Genomic DNA, 21,916 nt, shown 5'->3' on the forward strand with positions numbered 1-21,916 from the left:
ATTTTGCAAAGGCAAATATTACAGTCTTCTGCTTTTTAGTAAAGGTAAAGGGGCCCCTGACCATTAGGTCCAGTCGCAGACTCTGGGGTTGCAGCGCTCATCTCGCTTTACTGGCCGAGGGAGCTTCCGGGTCATGTGGCCAGCATGACTAAGCCGCTTCTGGCGAACCACAGCAGCACACGGAAACGCTGTTTACCTTCCCATTGGCGTGCTACCTATTTATCTACTTGCAATTTGATGTGCTTTTGAACTGCTAGGTTGGCAAGAGCAGGGACCAGGTAACAGGATCTCACCCCGTCGCGGGGATTCGAACCGCCGACCTTCTAATCAGCAAGCCCTACACTCAGTGGTTTAACCCATAACTAAATCCAATGGATGTTTGCTAAACATTTTCAGCATCAAAGCTAAATGCCGAACCATTCACTGTACTATTTTAAGCCTCTGCTAGTGTAATTGGGAACACTTGGAAATTTCACAAGCTCCCCACTGTGTGTTGCCATCATCCCAGGCTTCACCTGTTTTAAGCGGCCATTACAAAACGTTACTCATCTCTTATTACCTTCCATAATCAATATGATGAAGCACCATCTCGCAGCACCAAAGAAAAGCATCTGTGTATCCATGATCCAGCCCTTTGCTTTTATTCTCCTTGTGCACAGTGAGCAATGAATAAGGCAATGGGGAAACCAGGACCTGGTAGCACAATAGGAATCAGATCAGCATAAGGCAGGACACTGGTTTTTGTTTTAGGTTGGGAGCTGCTACTGCTTTAAGAGTATGTGAGTTTTCAGATTCATGCATGCAGTGGGTGTTTTTTTAGTGTCCATGTGTTGCCTTCATCAAAAGGCCATTCCTTATTTTCCCTCCATCATTTAATCAGTACTTGCTGTTTTTGTTTGACTTCAGATATTCTGTGTCAATGGTAAATGTCAATTAAACGGGAAATATGGGACTGTATTTTCAAGAGAACAGTGGGTGGATGTTGTACAGAACCTCATGCATGAACACCAGAGTACCCTGTAATCCAGCTTCTATTCCTCTTTAAAGTCTGAAACCTGAAATTGTTACCTACAAAATGAGACTACAGCATGCGTGTTATGAAACTGCTTGCTAAATTGGTCACTTGTAAGGTCTTGTCAAAAGGTGAGAACTTCACCACTTCCCTTGATTTCCGCTTCAGGATTAGCATATAGCTCAGGATGCTACAGACTTTCAAAGAGCTGCATCTTGACTGTTCATTCAAATTTGTAGGTAGCAGGGAGGCGCATAGAATGCTGGGAACAAATGAGACCTGAGGGAGGAGAGAAAAAGTGTCTAGACATTAGAAAGAACAAAAGTGAGTGGAGGGAAGCTGTCAAAAGCTGCTATTTGAAGAGCAACAGTTAACTGACACTTGCCACACAATCAACAATTGTTTTGCTCCCCCCTCCCCATCTTTTCCCCTTCTGTGTTGTGTCTGTTAATTTAACTGTAAGGCCAAAGGCAGCTTGCTAATTTTTTTTGCAAGTCACTTGAGATCCCTTTCTGGCTGAAAAGCGGGGCAAAAATGTATTAAAACAAATTATAAAGAACGGTTCACATTATAATAAGGGATTTCTCTCTAGGTGGGTCCCTCTCCAAGCGTCAACTCTTTATCAAATTAGCAGGTCCAGGATGTAAGTGTTGATCCAATTGCATGTACGGTGTGCAATTACTTATAGGGATGCACAAGGGCCCTTTCAGTAGAATAAACTACTACTGTGCAGAACAGAAAACACTTTCTGGCTTACAATTTAAGAATGGTTTAAAAAAACACTTCCCCACACTGCAAGACAGATGGGGGGGGGAATTGCGGTTCTCAGAAATAAAGTGTTTCCTTCTGTGGCACTCATTCTTGTTTATATTAAAGATGAAAGCAGGCTTTCACACTCCCTTCAAAAAGGTAGCCATTGACCATCAAATGCACTCTTTCGCTCTTCACAAGAGATGAACTGAAGTTACTCTCTGAATCTAGATTATGGAGCACTGGCTGAGCATATTGTTTGTATACTGTTTACAAAAGTGCTGGCTATCCCAGAGATGCATGAGGTGAAGGGAGAAAAAATCATACTTGAGCTCTTGGAGCACCCTCTATAGGTCAATTTGACAACAGAGGTTTGATTTTTTTTTTGATTTTTTTTTTAAAAAAGCTTGATTACTCTTTCAACATTCAGATTAACAAATTCATTGGATTTTTATTATTCCCAAAGATTTATATGGATAGTAATAAACCATAAATAATGCTTTCATATGAACCATTTCTCTAGAACTGGTGTAAGTAGTTGCAACCAGACAAAATGGTTGCAAAACTATTGCATTCAAGTGTTTTCCTGGGAGTCCTCCATGTTTCAAGACCTGGGCTGCAGTGTTTTTTCTAACTTTAATTGCAATTGCAGTGCCAGCCTCTCATGTGGGAACTGGGAAAGTGGTATTAACTCACCTTGCATGGAGGAGTGGAACTGTGAAGCAGTTGGTGGCAGAGAAAAGCTCCACCTTTCTATGATGTTTGCTCTATATTTTATGGTTGCACTTCGCTGCACTGCTGTCCGTTAAATTCAAAAAAATCAGCTACTTGGGAATGGCATACCAGATTTAGGCCTAGTTCCCTGTTCCCTACTATAGAACTAACCAGCAGCATTTCAACTCGCATTGCTACTATTTTATTTCCTGTAATATGTTACCTATTCCCAGAAATTGAACAGGCAATGTTTGTCCTTTTCTTTTTATATCTTGTTTAATTTCTTTGTGTGCTAAAGCACATATTTACTACTAAAAACCAGAACAAGTACTGGCACTGCAGGATAGTAATGTAGAAGATAGCATTGGCACAAATATGGAACCAGGGATAAAATTGCTTCCAGATGCATGCAGAAAAGCAATGCAGAGGGACTCATTGTGAAAGGAATAACAGGAACTACTACCCTGATAAGAGGCAAAATATCAGAAGTAAACATAAGTTCAGTAACTGGACTTCTGGAGCACTGTGAGAGTTGCTTTAAGTACACACTTTTGTCAATAAAGAATTAGCTATCAGATATGTGCCTTCCTTGGCTGTGGGTGCCTAGGACAATAGCTAGTGAGGGTGAGTAAACTCTGCAAATGCTATTTGAAGCTATAAAATTCTATAAACACAAGGTATAAGCAATTCAAAACTTGTATGCTAGCACTTCTTAGAAACTGTATTGACTAGACCAATACAAAATCTGCTCAAAAACAAGACGTAAATGAAACAACCTGTATATACATTTTTATTAACAAGGGCATCCTCACTGTGATTGAACAAGGCAGTGGGAAATACAAGGACAGAACATCAGACATGACAACTTCATAGTTTAACAAAATATTGGCATATGAGACTTATATACAGCTGTATTTTCATAGAGTAACATCTCTATCATATTTTATACACAGACATATAAGAGCTGACCATTTTGAAAAGACAGTTTGGTTCATAAAGGGGTCAAAAATCCTGCCCCGAATCTGAAAATATTAAATCTAAAAATGATCATCATTGTCTGGACACTTTCCATTTTATATCCATCAAAGTAAAGCCTTTTCTGAAAGCCATACATGAAATATCAAAAATATATTGATGAGTCTATCACTAATCATGAACGCTTATATTTACAGTAAGTTACCAAATTCATCACCAAATGCTCTATTTACAAATCTCTATTTCCCCTTTGTGAGTCATTAAAAGTTTAAAAACCATAGAAATACCAGTTAGAAACAATGCATTAAAAAACATACTTGTTTACAACCATTCAGACTGTGTGAAAATAAATGTATGCAAATGCACATTTTAATATAAATACTCTCACAAAAACTTTTAATTCCAATATGAAGTGAAATAATTTTGCCCTGAAATTTTAGGGTGTGGATCCTTCTCTTTCAGCAAAGCTGCAAGACAAAAATGAATCAGTCCATTAGGAATTAATTCTCAATAAATATTATGTTTTCTCTTTCTGAAATTTGTTGCCATACCTTGCATACATTTTAATATTTGTTAATATATGTTTTTTATATGTAATGAACCACATTTTCTGCATACATTGTTTGTTCATAATTTAATTAAATGACTGGTTCATCACTTGCATAAGTTGTGCTGCATGTAAGGTGCCATAAGACTACAATGCGTAGCTTCTTGCTAGCAGTGGAAGTCCAAACAAAAGAGTGTGGTGATTTGGGAATTTCAGAACATAAGTAAGTGATGTCCAGAGCACTGTCTAATCCTGTTATGTTCAATGAGTTGTGGACAAGGTGCTTGGATGAGTCAGGGTGACCAGGGAGGTGATTAATGCCTCCTTGTGTGAGGGAGTGGTCCCTGACAGCTTGAAGGAAGCAGTGGTAAAACCACTCAAGTAATGTAGTTAATTACTGCTGTTACCAACCTCCCCTTCTTGGGCAAGGTTATTGAACGAGTGGTCGCAGACCAGATCTAGGCACTCTTGGAGGAAACAAATTTTCTAGATCCATTTCAATCGCGGTTTAGGCCCAGTTTTGGTGCGGAATTTAGCTGTCAGGTTGTTCAAGAGAACAAGATGGTTTGAGCATATAACACCAGCCTTGACCCGACTACAGTGGCTGTCAATTAATTTATGGGCCCAATTCAAAGCGCTAGTTTTGACCTATAAAGTCGTAAACAGCTCAAGGCCACAATACCTCAAAGACTGCCTCTCCCCGTATGATCTGACCCAGACCCTGCAGTAATCACCTGAGGCCCTTCTTCATCTGCCTCCTACACAAGAGGTCTGGAGGTGGCAACACAAGAATGAGTCCTTTATGAGGTGGCTCCCCACTTATCAAATGCTCTCACTAGGGAGGCTTCCGTGGCACTTTTTTTGTTACATATCTTTAGGCTCCAAGCAAAAACATTCCTCTTCTCCCAGGCCTTTGACTAATTAAATGATCTGTGGTCTTTTAAATTTCGGGGGGGGGGATTATGTGTATTATATGTTTATCATTATTATGCTATATATTTTTGTGCTTTATATTGTAAACAGCCCTGTCAAAAAAATAACACAAGCTTTAAAAATAAAAACTGTCCATAGACATACATGCATGGCAAACTACCAATGAAATTGCATGCATGTTTGCTGAGGAATAAGCCCCCCTGAGTTGAACTGGATGTACTCCCAGGTAAGTGTGTGATGGATTGCAGCCAAATATTTGCTGTGAAAGCTGAGTAGGTAAAAAATATTTCCAAATATAATGGACAGCTACAGAATGCATTTTTTGTGTTTTTAAGAAGAGCAGACTGGTCTTTTTTCCAATCTTCACTTGTGTAAGCTACCAAATTATACATGATCCACACAATGCTATGTTAAACTTTCAGTAACTCACAAAAGTAAAGTTTTTCTAGAAGCCTAGAGATAATATGACAAAATTAGCCATAAGATCTTGATCTATAAGTCTATCTTAGGAACACAGAAAGTTGCCTTATACTTGGAGCACTGGTCATCTTGCTCAGTATTGCTTACAGACTGGCAGCCGCTTTTCACGGTTTCTCTCCTAGCTCTACCTGGAGATGTCAGATTGAACTTGGGACCTGCTGTATACAAAGTAGATACTCTCCCACTGAGCTATAGCCCTACAACCTTTGGTGTGCCTCAAAGTGTAAAATAAAGGAGGGAGTCAATAAAACTTGAACAGAATATAAATAGTGCTGAGCAAATAGATGGCTGTTTTTATATCTTGTAAATTAGTCAAGAAGCTGCTGATTGAGACAAAGGAGTGTGTAGAGTGGCAAAATGGATTGAATTTGATGGAAGCACAATGTTAAGTAAAGTCTGACAATATGTTTATCCATAATACCAATATGGCATATTTCAGATCACAATGCCACAATATTTTAAACAGAACTCAGAAATGAGGTGACACATCAAAACATAATTGCTGGAGCAATTCTTCATACTTACAATAAATATTTCAGGCATACAGAGAAAAATACAGCAAAATAAACTGTTCTACCCTTCTATGTCAGCTGATAATACTCAGCAGTTATATGAATATTGAGGGTTATTTTTATGGTCATCATAGCAAGATAGGTGAGATTTCCCAACTATGTGGATGTTTAAGTAATTTGTTGTGCAGAAAAATTTTCTGTTAACTGCTCCAAATCCTGCTCCACAGCAGCAGAAGAAAACACATGGCCCCAGCTATTCTAAACAGGCTAGAACAGAGTAACTGCTTCAGTACAAAATATGCTTCAGAGCAGGCATGGCTACTTATTCTAAATGCACACTTCATAGGCCTACTGATGCACATTTGCACCAACATAAAGACGTGCAAGAACTACAGAAAAATATTGCAGCCAACCTAGATAAATCTATGTGCAGTGTTTACACTGGGTATGCATTTAGATATTATCTCTAAAGGGGGAGAGCAGAACATGAATATTTGTAGGGGTGCAGATTCGAAGCTGCCAACAGGACAGTATCTTAGACCTGCTGCAGCTTAGGGAGGAAAAAAACAAGTTGCAGGAAGGACAACTGTATAATGCAACGGTAATAAATGAAAGGAAACTTCCACTTTCTCAGTATAAAAACTATGCATAAGATCATAAGAATGAGTGGAGTCAAATAAAACAAAATCCTTCCCTCTTCCCCGCTCAAAGAAAGTTACACAAATACCTGATGACTGAAGTGGATGGTTATCATCACTCAGCAAGCTCAAAAAATAGGCAAAGCTAATGCACAGTTTTAAGGGTTGGGGGCAAGTTAAGGTAAAGGAGCAGAACTGGCAATACAAGTCATATGGTATTCCCATGCAACTGCTAAAAGCATAAACTGAATGTCAGGACTCTTGGCCACTGCCACACAGGATGTTAGGTTCAATGATATTTGGTCCACTCCTCTAATGGAAGCTATGTTCTTAACCATTCAGGAGGCATGTTTAGTTTTTCCTTCTGACATCAGCATGTGGTTTTCTATCATTAATAACTTCCTTCAGAGTTCTTATTTTTTACCCAATTAATTACTGCTTTGTCGCTGGACTTTGGGACCAATGCTCTGAGTTTCCTCTTCTGGATTTGGACGTTTCCCAGTGCACACTCCAGCAACAAGAGATGCTCTTCCTGCAAATTGAAACCAAAGACCTACTTTAAGAATCTATTTGAGTTTCAGATAATGCCATCACACATGTTTAGAGAACTTACCTTGCTGAATTAAGTGTGTTTTCTGGCCTTCCCCATGAGCGTAATGCAAAATACCACTCCCTTGAGGGTAACCTGCTAAAAACACATTAAAATATTTTTGAAATGTGTAAAAGATCTGCAATATTTCTGATCAAAGTTCTAGAAATTCTTCATACAATTATAATACATTTTAATGTAAGTGCCACCAATTGGGCTGTCAAATGTGTAAGCTACGTAGATCTTAAAAGGTAGTTGTTTAGGCTTGGTGAATACATAGGGAAATCTAAAGATTAGTCTTGTTGCAGGTCATGTTGCAGCCCATGCCCTTGGCCCCAAGGAATAGCTTTTGGCTGTGTGCATACCTAAGAGGCAAAAATTTTGAAGTCCTATGTGTGCCTACTTTACTTCCTCTCCACCTTTGCAGCTGGGATCTGTGGTTAACTTGCATAGCGGAAAATGGTAGAACTCCAGCATATGGGTGGATAAATAATGACAGAACTATCTCACTTTCTCTGAAGCCAGTGAGACTTCAGTGCTTAATTATTCAGGCATACATAGCTCTCTCTAAATGACAACCTGTATGATTGCTGGCAATGCAATGGAAATCCCACTTGAGGAGGTCTCATTTATTTTCTAGAATTCTTCCTCTTACACCTTGGTCCTCAACAACACACTTACACAGAGGGTAGCCGGGGAATTGGTACTAAAAGCATCTGAAACTTTGTAGGGGTGGGTGGGAGATAAACTTTTCTTTGATTTACAAACTCTGATGCTGCAGCATAAAGTTCTCTTGACTTTATTTTGGTTCTTCTTGGAGAGGGCCAGATATTTTTGCTCAGATACATTCACTTAAAGAAGGTTTAAAAGGAACCTGTCTTATAGAGACAAGGTGTACATAATTACAGGCGGCATGGCAGGAAACCCCTCCTTCCCCCTGTTCAATTGGTATAATCCAAAGTATTGGAATAAGTAAGACTTCTGAGGAATTTAATGCAAAACAGAAGCAATGTTGTCTTACCTTGCTGCTGAATTCCACTAGTTCCTGTATGAGATTCTCCTAAGGTACATGTTTGAACACTTCCTGTATGGGCTTCATTTGTTCCCATTTGAGATCCTGGAAGAACACAAATCTGCATGGTTAACTCTACTCATTTAACAGGTTTCCTATCAATAGTTAATTTGCACAGTCACAATAAAATTAATTTCTGACTAGACTGTCAATTCGTTTATGATCCTGCCTGAAAGAAGCATTTATTCCTTTCCCATTCAAGAAATTAGACTTTCTGGTCAGTCCCCCAAACTATTTTTGTTTGGTTTTAAAGATTATAATCTGAAAGCTATGAGAACCTCTTCAGCATGTGAAATACTAAACAGCCTGAGCTGCTTATGTGTATTTGTGTGCTAGTTACATAGCCCATTTTCTTAACCAAATCCATGTGCAATCTCTACTTTCGCATTGGACAGGAATCTAAGTACATGCAAACAATGATTTGCAAGTACTTTCCTCTTGGTTCAAAGTAACCAAGATAGAAAAGGCCTTAATCCCGATTTTTAAATACTGTATTGTAGAACTACATCTGCATATTATTTTGAAAAGAACTATTAAATATTTAGTCATCACAACTGCATTTTATAATATTATTAATATATATCCTATCAATATTAATATATACATATTACATACTCAGATGTAAACACTAAGAAAGTTGAAGAGTTCCCCTTTTGTAGTGGAAAGGACCTTTACCTGCAACTGGGTATCAGTATAATGGATGCTGTGCAAATAAAATGAAAACACTGCATTTCACCTTTCTGTTTTTTTAAGACTATTAGTGTTGTGTTGGAGTTCTTTTAACCTTTTATGGTTATGTACTTTATTGGAAACTACTAATTTAAACTGCTTTCAGTGTGCATGTTATTTGTGAAAATGCAGTAATTGACAATTGGCTAATTGTGTTCCAGTCCAGGTACTGAGATAAGAGGCATGATGCTCCCTCAAAAGTTGTGGAGCGAATTAAACCCTTTCCCATCTGTAGTCTGTATGTAGATGTCCACTTTACCTATTAACTGAGTGATCTATATATATATAAAAATGTAAAAATCGTGAAAGTGCGTGTTCCACTTTTCTCCGTAACCGCTTGACCGAACGTCCTGAAATTTTGACACAACGATCCAGGTCACTCCCTGGGCATTGTTGGAAAAGAAAATCCCTCAAATCTCACACCTGGGCAGGTATAAACCTGGTTTTCCACCAAGTCAAACAACGCCCTCAAGTGGCGTTATTCCCTCAGCTCCTCCTCCTACACCCCCTCCCTTCCTGTGAAATCTACGCCACACCCACAAACCAAATAATGACATCATCAACCAAGCAACTGAAACCACCAAGGCTGCCATTATCAGACCCCTAGGCCCTGTCAGGCTGCTAAGCCCCCACTAGGCCCGGGGAGGGGGATAACCCACAGCAACCCACTTGGGGGCACGGCAAGGGGTTTCTACTTTAAAATTTAGTGGGCGCTGTGTCACATGCGAGGCTCTGGCGGCCATTTTAAGTAAGGGCAGTCATGCCCCTTTTAACTTATGCTTTATACCAGGCATCCCCAAACTGCGGCCCTCCAGATGTTTTGGCCTACAACTCCCATGATTCCCAGCTAGCAGGACCAGTGGTCAGGGAAGATGGGAATTGTAGTCGGGGGGGGGGAGAGGGCAAGCGCATGGATCGCAGGCCGCAGCATGTTGTTTTATGTAGCCCCCTGCCAGGCCGCCCGGGGGGGGGGGTGATAACCCACAGCAACGCACTTGGGGGCACGGCAAGTGTTTTTACTTTAAAATTTAGCACCACTACCCCCCCAAAATCCCCACCAAATAACCACAAGACAAAAATAAATACCATCCTTCAAAACGTCATGATACACACCGGTCACGGAGGGGGGGAGGACAAACAGAATAGATCATGGATCGGAACACGTGGGGGCAGTCACAAGGATTAGCCACAACGTGCCACACCCACAAACCCCGCCTCCGCCACGAGATCCTGTAAAACAGGGGGACTCTGAGGCTCAGTGGGATCTGAAGGGGGCCTATTACCCTCCATTTGACAGACTAATGCACACCAACGTGTGCAGGGCCAGCTAGTTATGAATAATAATGGCCATATGCTGTTGAAGTTCTAGTTTCGGAAAATTGGTAAGATAGATTTGCTGAACAATACAATGTCATTGGAGTCTTAAGTAGATTTTACTGCTTTCTATTTCCCAGCCTACTTTTATTAGGTAGAACTTACCACTGGCATGAAGGGTTTCCCCTGGTGAATATCCCATTAGGCCACTATTTCCATTCCCATTTCCATTTGAAGGCACTGATGCAAGCAGACCTAATCAAAACAAAATACATTAGCATCAGAATGAAGAACATGCATTTTTGTTTAGTCACTATCTTTTCCAATCCTGCTCATGGGCTTCCTGTATTTCATCCAAAATGAAAATTAGGTCCTCCAAGAAACAGATCATAGAAGGAAATTACATGGATTGGCAGTATTGTTAAATATATGAATGTACATCCAGGCTAGTCTGAATTTGAATACAAGGATTTTAAAAATGCAGGAACTGGAGGGGGGGCTGCAAAGGCAGCACCAAGATCAGTATCTGGAAAGTATGTAAAAGCAGCAAATTCTCCTTTCATATGGATGTTCATTCACTCTTTCTAGACAGAAGAATGCAATGGGCTGTATCCAACTAAGTTGGACACTTACTATGACCAACAATGGATCCAACTTCGTTTTCAAAAAAAGCTAATCCAATGGATAATTGGATTGAAAAATTTCAATTTGCATCTGGTCAAGTCATCCTCAGAGTACTCTCATCAAATCAATTGATTTGAGTTATGTAATTCCATTGCTTCCAATACTCAGAGTATACCTTATCTGGATACAACCCTTTATATAGTGGTTCACAAAATTTAACCCAACAGTTCAACATAAAACAGTTGACATGAATGAAATGCACAAGAGAAACAGTCTTTCATTTGCCAATCTTTTCAATCACCTAGTTACACTCATTTTGCCTGGGCCCTGTGGCTATTCAAGTACAGAAATAAAAACATTTTACCATACCTAATCCTCTGTATCGTGATAGTTGCTGGTAGATTTGTTTCATCCTTTCAATGTTCAAACGACTTGCCTCAGCATGATTTACCATTGGTTTAGGGTAATTCACTCCTATTACACATTTTGCAACCTTCTGGACACCCTCGGGGGCATTCCAAGGATCATAGATGTACTTTGCAGGAAACCCCCTGAGTACAGGCAGATAGCGTCTTATAAATAAAAGAAGAAAAAGTTTAAGTCAGAGTCCTTTATGGAACAGCTTGTTTAACCCTTTAATTTTACTAATAATTGACAATGGTACTTAACCTGATATAGTCCCCATTAGGGTCAGTTCTTCTGCCAAAGCCCACAGGGCAATAGCAATGGAAAAATTGCTGGAAGAAGGAGCTACAGGACAGCCACATCCAACTGCCTGCATTCACACTCCAGTCAGCATCCAGGAGCAATTCTTCAAATACCTTTAAAACAAACACTTTGTTAGCCCAAACACTTTTTCAGAAATACTTTTTCAATGATGTACAATTCTGAAGCATTAAAACAAAGCCATCAGAGTCATGGCTGCTAAAATGACTATGATGAGTTACATAAAACTCCTACTCTTGGCATAATGCAGAGGAAGGTATACTGTAAATTCTTGTTCCAAATCCCTGTTGAGGCAAGGCATATGAGAACACACACAGCAGAGCCCAACAGAATTCCAAACTCTGCTTAATCAGCAGTCATAGTTTTATCTAGATGAATTCGTCTGCACCAGAAGCACAATGTGGCTCATATACATACGGTAAACTTAGACTAAAAATGAGAAACAAAACTAAGGAGATCTTAAGGTAGGCACCACTGCAAAAGGAGATCTAAGGGATCCTAGGCTGTTCTGCTGGCCTGGACACTGTTGCCTGCTCACCTGGCTTAGATATAAGATACATACTGTACTGAACTAACGTGAACATAATAGGTTTGTTCAGTTCCTTGAAAGCAAGGCAGTAGTGGGAGATGCTGCCCCTTCGCTAGAATCTTAACTTAAGCAACTGCTCATATTGTTGCAGCTATGAAGACAGTCCACAGCATGGGTCCCGACTACGGCCCGCGGGCCGGATGCGGCCCAATTGGCCTGCCAATCCGGCCCGCGAAAGGTCTGGGGATCAGCATGGCCATCCTGCACTTAAAAAAAAAAAATTTAAGCAGAGAGTCAAGCCGAGCGCCATTTTTCCCCCTTCGTCGCCATTTCCCCCCTCTCCTTCATCGTGGCTGGCCAGTAGCAGCCAATCAAAAAGTCGAAGTGCTTCAGGCCCCAGCCAATGGGTGCGCAGCAGCTGCACGTGTGCAGGAGGAAGGGGGCTGTGCTAAGTTGGCTGATCGCCATTTTCAGCAGCCGCTTCTTGCCAGAGCAGAGCCAGCCGGAGAAACCCCTTTCTTTGCTGCCGCTCCACCCTTCGCCGCAAGCAGCCCCTGCTGCAAGACACAGGTGTGTGTGTGTGTGTTTTAAGTATTTTTATTTTGGGTTGTCCCAGCAGCGTTACTTGCCCCGTTCCGCTCTCGCCTCCACCGCCGCCGCTGCCTCAGAGGCGCAGCCATCCCAGCGGCATCCCCCCTCCTGCCTGCCTGCCAGCCTCTATTGTCCGAGGGGGAGGGCGCGCCGGGGGCGGCAGTTCCGGGAGAAGCCCACCATGCGCCTTAGGAATAAAGCGGCTACCTTTTTACATCTGCCTGCCCAGACGGGACTCTTCCTGGGCTTTTGGCGCTTTCTCGGCCGGGTGGGGGGGATGAGCCCAGGCAGCTGCCAACCGCGGGCGGCTGCAGCCCCAGTCCCGGTCGGGCTGCCGTTAGCCGCAGCCCCGGCCCCATCGCTTCCTTCCTGAGCCGGGCTGGCCCGATCCACCGCTTGAGGAGGAATTGGCCTGGGCTGCCTGCCCGCCGCCGCCACTGCCGCCGCCGCCCTGATGGCCCCCTCCGCCGCCTCCCTCCTCCACCTCCCCCCATCGCCGCTGCTCCGCCGCGCTGCCGCCGGAGCCGGGATGGCCCGATCCGCCGCTTGAGGAGGAGTTGGCCTGGGCTGCCTGCCCGCCGCCGCCGCCGCCGCCCTGATGGCCCCCTCCGCCGCCTCCCCCCATCGCCGCTGCTCAGCCGCGCTGCCGCTCCCGCCGCCGGAACCGGGCTGGCCTGATCCGCCGCTTGAGGAGGAGTTGGCCTGGGCCGCCTGCCCACCCCAGCCACTGCCGCGGCCGCCCTGATGGCCCCCTCCGCCCCCTCCCCCCATCGCCACCGCTCAGCCGTGCTGCCGCTCCCGCCGCCGGAGCCGGGCTGGCCCGATCCGCCGCTTGAGGAGGAGTTGGCCTGGGCCGCCTGCCCGCCGCCGCCACTGCCACAGCCGCCTCCCCCCTCCAGCAGAACTCTCTGTTCTTAAATTAAGCCACAGTGAACTTTAGCTGAAATAATGCAATCGATTTTAGTCCTTCCACCCCAGAAGTATGCCACCTGTAATTGTATGGAGTTATTTTCCTATTTTCTAAAGCTGAATGACATTGGCCTTGATCACATATCACTGAGTAAGCTGGAGCTAGGTCTGCATGCATGATCCAGTCCACCAAGCCTTCCAGATTGACCTGTCAGCCCCCAACCCAATTTACTAGGATTGTTCTTGGGGGGGGGGGCACCAAAACATGGAGAGTCAAGCAAAGACTGTGGTGGTGTGGTTATCCTTCCTAAGTGCTAGCCAGCCCCCAATTCAATTAACCACCAGTAAATTTGGGGCAAAACTAAACAAACAAATCAAAGCCCCTCAACCAGACAGTGTTCTATCCCACCCTGTGGTAACAGCCCTACTAACTCCTGTGTGGATCCAGAAATGGCTACATATTACACAGAATCCTCCATAGCCACTGTCCCCAAATGTGCTCCAAGCATGACTGGTGAGAGGGAGAATGATAATGGACTTGCAAAGACATGTGGATAGCACCTTGGAGTAAGGTTTTTGCTTTTTGAAGGACTTCCTGCCTTTTCAGGGTTGCTGCTGGGGAAGGTTGGTGCTGCTTCTTACTAGACGTGGCTATCTCTGGTTTGCAGAAGAACAAAAGCAAAAAGTGTTGTTTTATTTCAAATACTATTTTGTGTTGATTAAAATCATTATTTTAAATTTAAATATTGTATTGTTTTCCTGTTTTTTGTGCACCAAATGCAATATGTTCAATGTGCATAGGATTTCGGCTCCCCACCCCACCCCCCAAAAATACAGTCCGGCCCAGCACAGGGTCTGAGGGCGGTGGACCGGCCCCCGGCTGAAAAAGTTTGGGGACCCCTGGTCCACAGGATCGTGGTATTATTCTTAACAGCTTTAGAGCTGTGCATTTGTGTTTGAGGGAGGGGGCAGTGTAAAGAAAAGGAAAATTCACATAGGAAGCTTTGAGGGTGGCATGTAATAATGTCTGTTTTCCACTAGATGATGCTATTTAGCTAGCCTTGCTTAAGTTATATAATAAGTAGCACACCGTGTTCACTGTTTTTTTAAGGGGATATAAATTCCACTCTAAAGGCCTAGCAATATCTACTGTTACAGTATAATCCTAAGCATGTTTACTCAGAAGTAAATTCCATCATCAGTGGGATTTAGGACTGCCTTCTCCGAGTATTTATTCAAAGAATGGGATAAATACCATGGTCTAATACCATTATATATAATGAACAGAAAAGCCAACGATACAGCACTAGATACAATATATTCTGTATAAAAAGGTTGTGTAGTAAAAGCTGCCTGAAATTTAGAAATATCTGCATAACTAAAATATCAAACTGAAATCTTAAAATGCCAATACAAAAGAAAAATCATCATCAATTAAGGAACAAAGAAGTGTACCTTCATCCCTTCTTCCCAACTAATCCACAGATCGCCTCGAGTCAAGAAGCATGCTACAGCATGCCTGGCCAAGTGGTGGATCCAGCCTTCCTGACGTAGCTGGGTCATAATAGCATCAATCCATGGGAATCCTGTCCTGCCCTCTGCCCATTTTGCCAAAGCCTCAGGATTCCTGTCCCATGGAATCTGCACACATATGGGATTGCCTTCCATTTTATCAAAGCGTGGATTATTAGTGGCTGCTGTGTAGAAGAATTCACGCCACAACAACTGGCCATAGAGGGAAAGAGGAGGAGAGCTGTTCTTTTTTACCTGAAATGATAGCATAATTAGTTATTCATTTTTTTTAACAAAAGTTTTATTTTATTATTAAATGAGTATTTGACAGTTCACGTTTGCTGGTTCATACCTTTTTGTATAAGTCTGTTAACTTGAAGTAAAACAGGCGGCAGGACAAACAGCCAAATCTTAGGTAAGGACTAAGTCCCGTGGGACTTGCAAGAAGAGAATTTGCATTCATTCGTGGTCGTTCAAAGTTCGCTACCCAAGCCTTAAGGAAAATGAAACGGTTATGTACATTTTTCATTTAGGTTTTCCCCCCCCCTTAAAATCACTTTTTTAAAAAAAGGAAACTTGGCAACAGCTAACAGCACACCTAGATTTCAGAATCTGGAACCACTGACATTTACCAGCTTCAGTTTGTTTAACTGTGAATTCTAGAAGCAACAATTGCTCTCCAATCAAAAGGTACTGAGAAAAGGTGAGCTCTATTTGAAAATACAGCAAAAATACAATACTGACTCCTCCCTCAAGGGCCATATGCTTGAGCCAGTTAATAAAGGCATAAACAAGTAGCTGGGTTATGTTTCTTTAGAAGAGTTAACAAGAATATTTGGAAGATCACCTCTACAAAGGAGATATATTTCACTCCTCCCCACCTGCTTTTTGGGTAGGTGTGAAAGAGCTTTTTATTTCAGTTCATCTTTCTGGGAAATGGTGGGTACAATTTAAATTGTTTGTCTGTTGGCCTACTTTGTTCTATGCTGCTCTTTGTCTTTTAATATTTAATATTTTGATGCTATTTTAAGAGTTTTTGTACCAAACTTTAGCCTTCATGGGACGATGTTGTGTTTTGAAAGGTAGCATAGAAATCCTCAGATTCTACAGTCAGTACCTTTTTATCTCTGTACAAGGTATTAAACCACCATTAACTGATGTGTGTTAAGGCTAGTGAATGTACCTTTCTTTCCAAATGTCTTTCCAATCTTGTAAGAGCTTCTGTTTCTCCACCTGGCCAAACAGCAGAAGGCAATCCATCCGTATCAAAACCTGTAAGATAAAATAATTATAAATATAGCAGCCAAACAATTTTGTCAAGAATGTAATTTTCCCAAGTGAGAAATTGTTTGCTAGCATGTCAATGCTAAGAATCAAGGATAACAAAGGGGGAAATATCCAAATACTACAAGCTTTTAGGTTCCAAAAAGATTCAAAAGATGTGCATGGTTTCAAAAGTGCTATATATTTACCCACCAAATTCATAAAAATCTTCTATTTCCTTTCCTAATTACCAGACAAGTGGCTATATCCTTAAGTACCCTTCAACATATGGAATGATTCCTTCCATTTGCGGATATAGTGGTACCTTGGAAGTCAAATGGAATCTGTTCCAGAAGTCCATTCGATTTCCAAATTGTTTGGAAACCAAGGCGCAGCTTCTGATTGGTTGGAGGAAGCTCCTGCAGCCAATTGGAAGCCATGTTGGATGTTCGGGTTCCAAAGAACGTTCCCAAACCAGAACACTCACTTCCGGGTTTGCGGCGCTTGGAAGCCAAAATGTGTGAGTTGCAAGGCGTTCGCCAACCAAGGTAGGACTGTACTCTCTGAATACCACAGGTCTCTGCTGATGTGGGGAAAGAAGGTGATTCCCCATCTCCCTTCAGCTGTTTTTCAACACACTACCCAAGGGTCTCTTAACTCTCCAAAGCTGGTTTACAGGGTGCAGAAATCTACAAAAATCACACCACCACCCCACCACTATTAGAGGTCTCTGTTGGATAAAATGGGCTTCTGAAAATAGAGGGGCACCACTGAACACAACCCAAAATGTTACTCCTGTGTCTGAAATGTTTGCTGTAATGCAGTAATGTCTAACAACAGAGAGCAGTTTTCATTTAGTAATAAAACAGCTTCCCTTAGAATTTTTAAGGATAAACAATAGCAATCAACTTCACATATTTTGAATAGATTACTTTTTAAACACATTCTCTTGTTATTTTTAATTGTTTTAGCTGTTTGTTATATTTTGTACATCTCCTTAAGATGGATGTGGAAGGTGATTAATAACAATATTTTTAAATTCGTCATCTCATTGCTATGCGGGAAAATGCTTATATCCATATGGATATAGCATTAATAAAAGTAGTAGTAGTACTAAGAGCTGTTCGACAGTGGAACAGACTCCCTTGGAAGGTGGTGGACTCTCTTTCACTGGAGGTTCTTAAGCAGAGGTTGGATGGCCATCTGTTATGGATGCACTGCATAGCAGTGGGTTGGCCTAGATGACCCTCAGGATCCCTTCCACCTCAATTCTATGATTGCTAAATACAGAATTTATAATTGGCCTCTAATACCCATGCACCTAGATTTATATCCTTTGACCAAATGTTTGTATTTAACTGAAATAAAAAGTATGTGATCCCCTACAAAGTCTTACAGGATACTAGAGATTTCTTGTCAAACAAACCAGGTCTATTTTCTGTTATAATCAAAGTTTTCTTAAGTCAATGGTTGTAAGTCAATAAAGTGTTACTATCCTCTGAAGAGAGAATATTCATTCTTATTGTAAAAGTTACTAGCTTTAAACACTCCACCTTGAATATGGTACTGGGATAATAAATTAAGTGTATTGGGGAAAATGCTTGACATTCTCTTGACATTCAAACTGTGAATTAATTTAAGGATATTTCTATCAACATGTGATACTACCTAACCAACATCATTTGCTCATAATTATTCTTCAAATCAGCTACTGTATCCTACATTGTCAGGGATTTATAATCCTTTTGGTCACAGGTTGAAGAAAAACCAGGGACAGACTTTTTGTTTGCAGCCCTGATTTTCAATTTTCTACAAATAAACACAGACAGTACAACAGAAGGGCCATTAAAAATACTGGCATTTATTTTTGTAGTGTGGGAATATTAATTAAGTTTCTTGGATTACCTAGTTCGTCCAAAGATGGAACACCGTATTTTTCATCATGGTCATCAGAAACTGGAGTGGTACACTTTGACATTACTTCCACAGTAATAGTTTCTACAGGCATCTCCAATGGCTCCATTCGACTTATTAGTGTCTGGAATCTCTTATAGGTAAGGGGTGGCTGTCCTCCATTTAATTCTATAATCCTAAAAACATGGAAGAAAAACTTAATTTAAGGTAATGTTGTTACAAAACACTAGGGAACTGCATATTTTTCTTACCTGTGACATGAATTCTCTTATATCTACAAATAACAGTCCCGTTTGGGACACGGGTGGCGCTGTGGGTTAAAGCACAGAGCCTAGGGCTTGCCAATCAGAAGATCAGCGGTTCGAATCCCCACGACAGGGTGAGCTCCCATTGGTCCCTGCTCCTGCCAACCGAGCAGTTTGAAAGCACGTCAAAGTGTAAGTAGGTAATTAGGTATCGCTCTGGTGGGAAGGTAAACGGCGTTTCTGTGCACTGCTCTGGTTCACCAGAAGCGGCTTAGTCATGCTGGCCACATGACCTGGAAGCTGTCACTGGCTCCCTCGGCCAGTAAAGCGAGATGAGCACTGCTAACCCCAGAGTCGATCACGACTGGACCTGATGGTCAGGGGTCCCTTTACCTTTAACAGTCCCATTATATTGCAATAACAGAGCTCATATTCCTTATCAAATGTCCACAGAAAAGCCTAAAGAGACAACCACTGTAGTTGTATTAGACTGAAAGTGTAAGCATTACCACCCAGGCAAATAACTGACCTATGAATTAATGATAGAAATAATTTAGACAATATTTATAAAAAGGTGACAAGAAAACTAGTGAAAGCTATACACTGCAGCTTTCATCTGGAATGAAGAGCCAATTTTGGCCTGCAATGCCATTTTCCAGAGACCATGTCCACCTATTCATCGGCTGATGCCTCTCATGAGGTCAGCTGACTGGTGAAAGTGCAGAGTCCAAGGGTTTTCTCCCCCCGGCAGCCGAAGTTTCCCATAAAGTACCTTCTTTGCTCCTCTCCCTATCAGGTGATTGAGAGGGGAGGAAAATCTATATTTTGGTAGCATTGCAAGACTTAGGCCATCCAACCTTTGCAAAAGAAAGTAGCTTGGTGTCCATGCACTGCTTTCAAAGGGCAGCTTTTGGGGCAGCTTTATTTCCTCCCCAACTGGAAATTATTATTATTTTTTGTGAATATTGGGTATTCCAAGATGCGATAAATAAATAGAACACACTTTCCACACTTTGAAAACACTGGTAAGTTAACTGCCAAATTTGCTTGGTATGGAACCAAATCATTATGTTACAATATTTATGAAGCAATACATTCCTAAATAGGAAAATATTCATGGAAAATAGTATGGTAATGATTTTTTCCACAACATTGCTAAAACTTATATATATTGCATATTATGTTAACATTAAGCTTATCTTTCTCATTTTAAATTCACAAAACTATTAACTTACTTATCTAGGTCATATAAAGTATGTGAAATTCGTACAATGACTTCCACTCCTGCTTCACTAGCCAACTTCTTGATTGCTGCATCTCTCTCCTTCCCAAATGGCTCAGAGTCATACTCAATAGAAAGTTTTGTAATGTTCCACTCCTGCAGTTTTGAAAAAGGGTTAAAAGGATAGTTGTTTCAGATCATGGAGAAATAGGGATAACATATATGAACATTAATACAGTCAAACCAAAAACACAAGTGGCCAACTGTATACATTAGCAAATGGCTCAGTCATACTCAATAGAAAGTTTTGTAATGTTCCACTCCTGCAGTTTTGAAAAAGGGTTAAAAGGATAGTTTTTTTCAGATCATGGAGAAATAGGAATAACATATATGAACATTAATACAGTCAAACCAAAAACACAAGTGGCCAACTGTATACAGTAGCATATGGACAGCCCTCCAAAAATCTTAATTTCTGCAACTGTAGTTGGCTGCACAGAATATGTGAGCCAAGAGTTCTGCCATGAAAGATTTCAGCTAACTGAAGTAGTATCTATAGCTCCCTCCTCTCAGGAAGCTATAGCTGTAACAGCATAGGCTTGCAGAAAAATGAACATCTATCCCAAATGCAGTCTCAAAGGCCTTAAGAGTACTTTAACAACTATAGTCCTAATATTCACTTTTTCAGCCACTGCCTGAAAAGACTAACTGATCAGATGCATAATCCAGATTAACAGGATCATTAATATAAGCAGGCCTTTCCTCTTTCATAAGTCTGTTTGCACATACTCTACCTTTGTTTCACTTGAAAAATATCTACCAATTTTTGACAACTTTGTAGGAAGAACAAAAGAGAAAGGAATGAGCAGATACAATTGTTACCAAAACATACCCTAACCAGCTTTTTGTTTGTAGCTACAAACATCTTAAATGTTTGTGTACAGTATTGCATTACAATGAAAATAAAACAATTTTTGAAGAAGAGTTTTAATTTTCAACATTTATATATATGGGGAAAGTTACACACCTGAACTTGTTTTGTGTACTGCTTTTCAAATTTTGCCATAGCACTCAAATAAAAGAACATTGATCCAGAGTAGCTGGATTTGTTCATGTTCCAGTGAGCTTCAAGAGCTCTCCAAAACAAATATGAATATGTTACATTATGTTGAAACAACTTGATAAATGTATAGAAGTTGCACAGAAGCAGCACTGGAGAAAAGCATCGGATTTTACCTTAAAGAGCCTGGGAAACACATCTGCAGGTTGCCCTCGAATCACAAATAAACGAGAATTTAACTTTCGTAAGTTGGCATCCAAATCTTCAAGACACTGAAGCAAAAACCTGCAAGGAATATATAAGGGGGGGGGAGGGCATTTATTTTCTGAAAAGCCTCCCTGAAAAACAAGACGTTCTGCATGAAGGAACAGTTGTGACCCAACTGTCACAATTATGCACACATTCAAGGGTTCACGTAAATGTTCTAATAGTGTAAAACCTGGTGTTAAACAAAAAACTCACATTTTTGCAGTCTTCCCCAACCTTGTAACACTACACCAGTCTTGGCTAGTACAGATACTGCAACACTACACCAGTCTTGGCTAGTATAGTTTATGGTGCGGGATTATTATTTCCAGACCAACAGCATGTAAATGGGCACTAGGATGGGGAACACTCAACTGCTCAGGTCTTCTCAGTGCATAGTCAAATCAATAGTCAAGAATATTATTACAGTAGTAAATTTAAATATTGCCCATCTGAGGAGCACAGAGCAGTTTACAGTGCTGCCAAAGATGTCAGCAAATTCAGAGAAGATTACTCTGGTGATATCTGTAATGGAATTATAGCAGGACCAATATGCACTTTTGGAACTCTTAAGACGATTAAGCTCAGACAGGATTTAAATGTTTTGCACAGAATGTTTTCCACAGAATCTATTAGCTGTCAAACACCTTTGCTTTCTTCATCAAAGCAAATTCAGGTCCCTTTGTATATTAATTATAATTTCATATCTTCAGTTACAACAATTCACGGGAAACTACTGAATTTTATGTGCTGCTAAATGTGCCTAATACATGCGGGTGGCACTGTGGTCTAAACCACTGAGCCTAGGGC

General features: G+C 41.2%; 1 protein-coding gene across 4 annotated transcripts in view; it reads right to left on the bottom strand.

Moving 5' to 3' along the window:
* Positions 1–3,253: 3,253 nt before the first annotated feature.
* The window catches only part of CRY1 (cryptochrome circadian regulator 1), a 35,355-nt gene continuing 16,692 nt past the window's right edge, over positions 3,254–21,916 (bottom strand). Inside the window, exons 2-14 of one of the 4 annotated variants that reach the window (XM_035126916.2) lie at positions 21,037–21,145; positions 19,814–19,956; positions 18,325–18,509; positions 16,340–16,428; positions 15,509–15,649; positions 15,100–15,411; positions 11,559–11,710; positions 11,259–11,461; positions 10,431–10,520; positions 8,172–8,267; positions 7,175–7,249; positions 6,986–7,093; positions 3,254–3,918 (exon numbers count right to left, since the gene is read on the bottom strand). In XM_035126916.2, coding sequence (XP_034982807.1) covers positions 6,990–7,093; positions 7,175–7,249; positions 8,172–8,267; positions 10,431–10,520; positions 11,259–11,461; positions 11,559–11,710; positions 15,100–15,411; positions 15,509–15,649; positions 16,340–16,428; positions 18,325–18,509; positions 19,814–19,956; positions 21,037–21,145 — 1,699 coding nt within the window. In that variant the 3' untranslated portion in view covers positions 3,254–3,918; positions 6,986–6,989. Of the gene's footprint in view, positions 7,094–7,174; positions 7,250–8,171; positions 8,268–10,430; positions 10,521–11,258; positions 11,462–11,558; positions 11,711–15,099; positions 15,412–15,508; positions 15,650–16,339; positions 16,429–18,324; positions 18,510–19,813; positions 19,957–21,036; positions 21,146–21,916 lie in introns of all 4 variants that reach the window. The other 3 variants (XM_035126919.2, XM_035126917.2, XM_035126918.2) reach the window with 3 other exon arrangements.

The sequence above is a fragment of the Zootoca vivipara genome, chromosome 10, assembly GCF_963506605.1.
Source record: "Zootoca vivipara chromosome 10, rZooViv1.1, whole genome shotgun sequence".
NCBI classification, from domain to species: domain Eukaryota; kingdom Metazoa; phylum Chordata; class Lepidosauria; order Squamata; family Lacertidae; genus Zootoca; species Zootoca vivipara.